Source organism: Penaeus vannamei, chromosome 10 (genome assembly GCF_042767895.1).
Source record: "Penaeus vannamei isolate JL-2024 chromosome 10, ASM4276789v1, whole genome shotgun sequence".
Taxonomy (NCBI): domain Eukaryota; kingdom Metazoa; phylum Arthropoda; class Malacostraca; order Decapoda; family Penaeidae; genus Penaeus; species Penaeus vannamei.
In genome coordinates this window covers 38,576,245-38,581,244 of record NC_091558.1, presented here as the reverse complement: position 1 = coordinate 38,581,244, position 5,000 = coordinate 38,576,245, and the positions used below count along the sequence as shown (strand labels likewise).

Sequence of the window (5,000 nt, the reverse complement as noted above, 5' to 3'; positions counted from 1 at the left end):
TTTGATTATTGCCCAATGGCCCAACTTCTCCTACCCACATTCTTCACCCTGGATATCTGTACTGATAAAGATTAGGAACTGAGATTAAAGGAGGAAAATAATGTGCTATCATTAAAGCTGAGGATTTTCTCTCATGTCTGTTTTTATCTTCCTTTTTTATTTTTTTCTTTCTTTCTTTTTTCTTTTCTTCTCTTTTTCTTTTTCATTTTCTTTGTGCCTGATATAAGATGTCTTGAACCTGGACATGACAAGTACAGAGGGTGCTCAGATACGCATAAGCTCCAGATGCATGAATGGCAAAATACAACATTCCCCATTCTAATGTGTGATTTCTCCTTTGCAGATGTGGAGATGGCGTTCAACACTTTAAGGTCTTGAGGGATACACAGGGCAAGTTTTTCCTCTGGGTTGTCAAGTTTAACTCCCTAAATGAATTGGTGGAGTACCATCGGTCAGCATCTGTGTCCCGGTCCCACGACATTAAGCTCAAAGACATGACTCCAGAAGAAGTATGTAGAGTTGGTTCTCAAATTTGTTAGTTAATGCCCTCCGTCTTGCTGTGAGATGTGCAATCAGAAGCTTCATAATTTCCAGGTCATGCATTTATTTATATATTTTTTTATCTTTTCCTTCCAGTTCTTAGTGCAAGCCCTATACGACTTCACCCCTCAGGAGCAGGGCGAGTTGGAATTCAAACGAGGTGATGTCATCACTGTCACAGACCGGTCAGACCCCCATTGGTGGAGCGGCGAAATGGGCAACCGCAGGGGGCTCTTTCCTGCCACCTATGTGGCTCCCTACCACACCTAGATGCCCAGTGCAGGAGCTCCACCTCGAGTACCACATCATTACCGGAGTCAGCAGCCATTCGTACCAAGAGGCTGCTCAAAGAGCATCTTAACAGAAACAATGAAAGAGACCTTGCTGAAAACAATGAAGGAAACTTGGGCCAGGCTTAAGGGTGCTTTGGCCTACACAGTGACAGACTGAGGGAGGCCATTGCAGCAGATGAATAGTAGTTGGCTGGCACCCTATACAGTTTTTGGTTTGTGTTTCTGTGGCTTTCACCCCAGTCAGTAATTGTGCCTACATTCTACTTTGATTTTGCCCCATCCATTTATATTGGATTAGCCAGTAAATATGTTTTATTATTGGTGCCATCTCATACCTTTTCATCCTACATGGTTTTGTAAAGAATGACTTTTTAAAAAAAGGAATTGCATGTGTATTATTCTTGCCACAAGCTTTGATTGCAGAATTTTTAGAAATATATCAATGGAAAATACATTAGTATCCATAACATAAAATTGAATATTCAATAGCTTGAAGAATAAACCAATTAGCCTTGCATGGCTTTTGCAGTGTTGCAGTGATTCATCTGGTACATAACAATTTGTGCACAAAATTATTGGTAATGTACTTTACAAAATGTTTATGTCCCACCTATGCACCTGGAGTGATTCTTATTTTTTTTTCTTTCTTTCTTTTTCTTTTTATTGTTTTTTCTTTTTATCTCCTTTTAATAGAAAGCTGTTTCCACCTTTACCTGAATCTAAGAAATTATTACATCTCAAACAATTTCCCAAAAAGTCCAAAATAGTCTTTTAATGACAAGATACATTTAAAGAGAGTTTTTTTCACACTCTTAAGACCTTAAATCCAGGTAAAGTTGGTCCAGATTTTAGAATTTATGATTCCTCGAATAGATCAAGCCATGTTTGCAAGAGAAAAGCACAATAGTTTGTTCGAGGTCTATCTTTAACATTTTGTTTTATTCAGGCCAGGCAAGCACAAAAAGATTATAATTTTTTTTTTTTTTTATATACAGTTAGGCTTTTTTTCTTTTCTTTTCTTTTTGATTTTTTATATCTATATATAGTGTGTAAAAAAAACAAAAAAAAAATAAAAGATAAATTGTGTATAATTACATGAGCAAGCCAAATAAGCAGGAAGAAAGGGGCAAGACTCTGCCTGCGAGGAGAGAAAATAGTGTGTTATAGAGCCGAGGGAGAAATGCGGTTGTGAGCGCTGTTGATGTAATGAGGTCTTTGTCGAATGAGAATGCTCTTCACAAGCCTATGGATTTTGATATTATCTGTAAATGGTATGTTGGGGGAGTCCACATTCAGTGGCATGCTTACTAGCAAGCATCAGCAGGATTGTACAGGTTTATTTCTCAGTAATGTGTTCTTTTTTTAGATAGAGGAAAGAAGAGGAGAGTGTGAAAGAGAAAGAGATAGAGAGTGAGAGAGAGAGAGAGAGAGAGAATGAATATGTTTACACTAAAAGCATTATATTACGTTTGTATTCAGAGTGTATTTTTTCAGACTTCAGGCTACTACAGCTTGTCAAGGACCTTATAGCTTGCCTTGTGGTAAAGAGTAAGGATTCAGTAAGGGGGGGGAGGGGATAGCTTGCCTTTTGGTAAAGAGTAGGGATTCAGTAAGGGGGGGGAGGAGGCAACTCAATACTTGTCTTCGTCGTTTCGAGAGCTGACTGCATTTTTGAGACATTAATATTTCCGTCAGTGGTTGCAAGGCTGTGGTGAGTGATTTATGTTGTGGTTCATTATTTTACATTTTTTTTATTATTTTTTTTATGTCTCTTTCTTTTACATTCTGTTGTTCATAATATCATTATTATGATGGCTGTAACTATTGTTATTAATATTATTGCTACTAATGATATTACTGTTAGCATTAGCATTATTATTATAATTATGGTTATTATATTTTTATTTTATCATAGTAACATCTATTACTTCACTATAGTTCTCTCTGTAATTTGATGAATACAGCAGTCTCTATCGAGATGTGGATTACTTTGATAAACATTGATAACATAAAACTTTGGGTTACTAGAATGCTTCAGCTGTTTTGGAGTAAGGAGGAAGAGGAGTCAGTCAAAATAAAATAATTTCCTGTTGACAAAAAGGGAAAATTGACTGCTTAATGATTTATGTCACAAGGCTTAAGAGCATATTTGTTTTTTATTTTATTTTTAGATTTTCATATACTGGTATTTTGCAAATGTGTATTTTTACCTTTTGCTGTATTATTATTATTATTATTATTATTATTATTAATAGAATAATGGGTCAAAATGAAAGGGGTTTGAGGTATGTAATGTTCCACTTTTGAACAGCTGTAAGTTGATGATGTCATGATCCAGAAGTAAAACATTTGGCTTTGAGTGAAAGTTTGTTTCACAGAAAAAGTTTTGAATGGATAGATATAACCCCTTCTCTTGTCTTTTTTATTTCTTTTTTTCTTTTTATTAATTTTTCTTTTCTTTTATCTCCCTTGAGTTTTATTACTTTTTTACTTACCCATTTTTTGCTACATGTTCTTTTTCTATCCCTCATTGTGTTCTCTTTATTTTATGTATGTACATGTACATCAATGATGATTCTACATCTAAAACTGCAAATAACACAATGTATAGTGGGTAGTTTTACATAATAGGTAATTAATGGGATGAGTTCCGATTTTTCCAAGAATTGTTATCATGGTCTTGTCTGTGAGTTCTTGCAACTCAAGTACGCACCCTCATGATTGACATTTTTACCAAGCACATTAAACTGACACAGTGTTTCGGCTATGTACACGCTCTCTCCCTCATATTATTCAACCATGGTATTAATCAGTACATAGTGGTTCCTTATACCTCATAACTACACCGCATTTTGAGAGTGATGTGGTTGTCATTTATACTGATGCGACCTGTGGTCCATATTGATTGTGAGAACCAGTTTTAAGGTTAACGTTCATTTGGATAAGGTGCAGAGGAGGAAGGCCAATGGCACATAGGGTCTCGAATGTACATATTAGATAGGAAGATACTGAAGTTGCTGGCGAGCTGGCTGAGGATCGCTGAGTATTTACTTTTTTGAGATTTGTAATGTCCATCTTCAGCCACCTCGAGATGCCTCCTTATGCGAAGTTTGCACTTGATTTGTTTGCTTTTCTTGTAGCCCCTAATGGAAAGGTTGAGAATGCTGAACGTTTTTTTGCTCTTTGTCTTTGCTAGATTTCACTAAATTGTTCATTGCAATAACCTTAAGAATGTGACTGTAATGACTACCAGAATTTTTTTCCCCTTTGTCTCTGTCATCTTTTATTTTTATCAGTCCTTTTATAAACATATATTCTGCTTCCTCTTCTCTTCCTTATGAATTTATGGCTTCCATATAGGGATGACTTTCATCAGGGTTGAAAATCTTCAGGGTTGTCCCAAGAAATCAAAAAGGAGTTTCTCGAGGGATTGCTCCTCTGAACAACGCGCAAATGAGTGTGCATTTTAAGCCACTTCGAAGCACCCTCTATTTTTAACAGACATTTAATGGTTCAAGGCATGAGTGAACATGAGCTTTGGTTTTACTCTTTTCAAAGTATTTTTAAGATACTTTTTGTATAGGTCTTCACTTTTTTTGGGTAGTTTCATACACTAAGAATGAAAGTTGATGCTTCGAAAAAGAGTAAAGAAGAGAGACTGTTCCCTTCATATAGAATATGGCTCATCAAATACCTTATAGCCTGAGTGATGATTCAAAGGTTTCAAACCCCAAAAACGTTTCAGTCCAGACTGGAATATAGGGTGTTGTGAAATCTAATTAATGGCTCAGCTTCTGTGAGCCATATTTTTTTTCTAAATCAGAGTAGCTTATCCAACTGATTTAAATATTACAGTATTATGACAAAAAAATAATGTATTAGGATAATGACACCAAATTGGTTATATGATAGAAGAAAGGCCACACATTTCAAGGATCACCTGGAAGGGTGTTTACAATTGTAATTGTGTTTTACAAAGTTAGCAACACAATCCCCTGGTGCAAGAGATCTATCCACTGTCACTCAGGCGGAAACTCACATTCGTCCACAGAAACCCTGCTGATTTCACTGATAAAGGCCCTGTCATCACTACCTGAATCAGGTCCCCCCTCATTGTCACTATAGTAAAGCCCTCCCTCCCCCTTGCCCCTCTCCCCTCCCCCCTCC

The 5,000-nt window shown here is 36.4% G+C and overlaps 1 protein-coding gene across 11 annotated transcripts in view; it reads left to right on the top strand.

The window, feature by feature from the left end:
• Positions 1–5,000, top strand: part of drk (growth factor receptor-bound protein 2 drk) — a 74,159-nt gene that overhangs the window by 68,650 nt on the left and 509 nt on the right. For all 11 annotated transcript variants that reach the window (XM_070126651.1, XM_070126662.1, XM_070126656.1 and 8 more), the window contains 2 exons: positions 344–509; positions 637–5,000. The exon at positions 637–5,000 is cut by the window's right edge. In XM_070126651.1, coding sequence (XP_069982752.1) covers positions 344–509; positions 637–810 — 340 coding nt within the window. In that variant the 3' untranslated portion in view covers positions 811–5,000. The remainder of the gene's footprint in view (positions 1–343; positions 510–636) is intronic.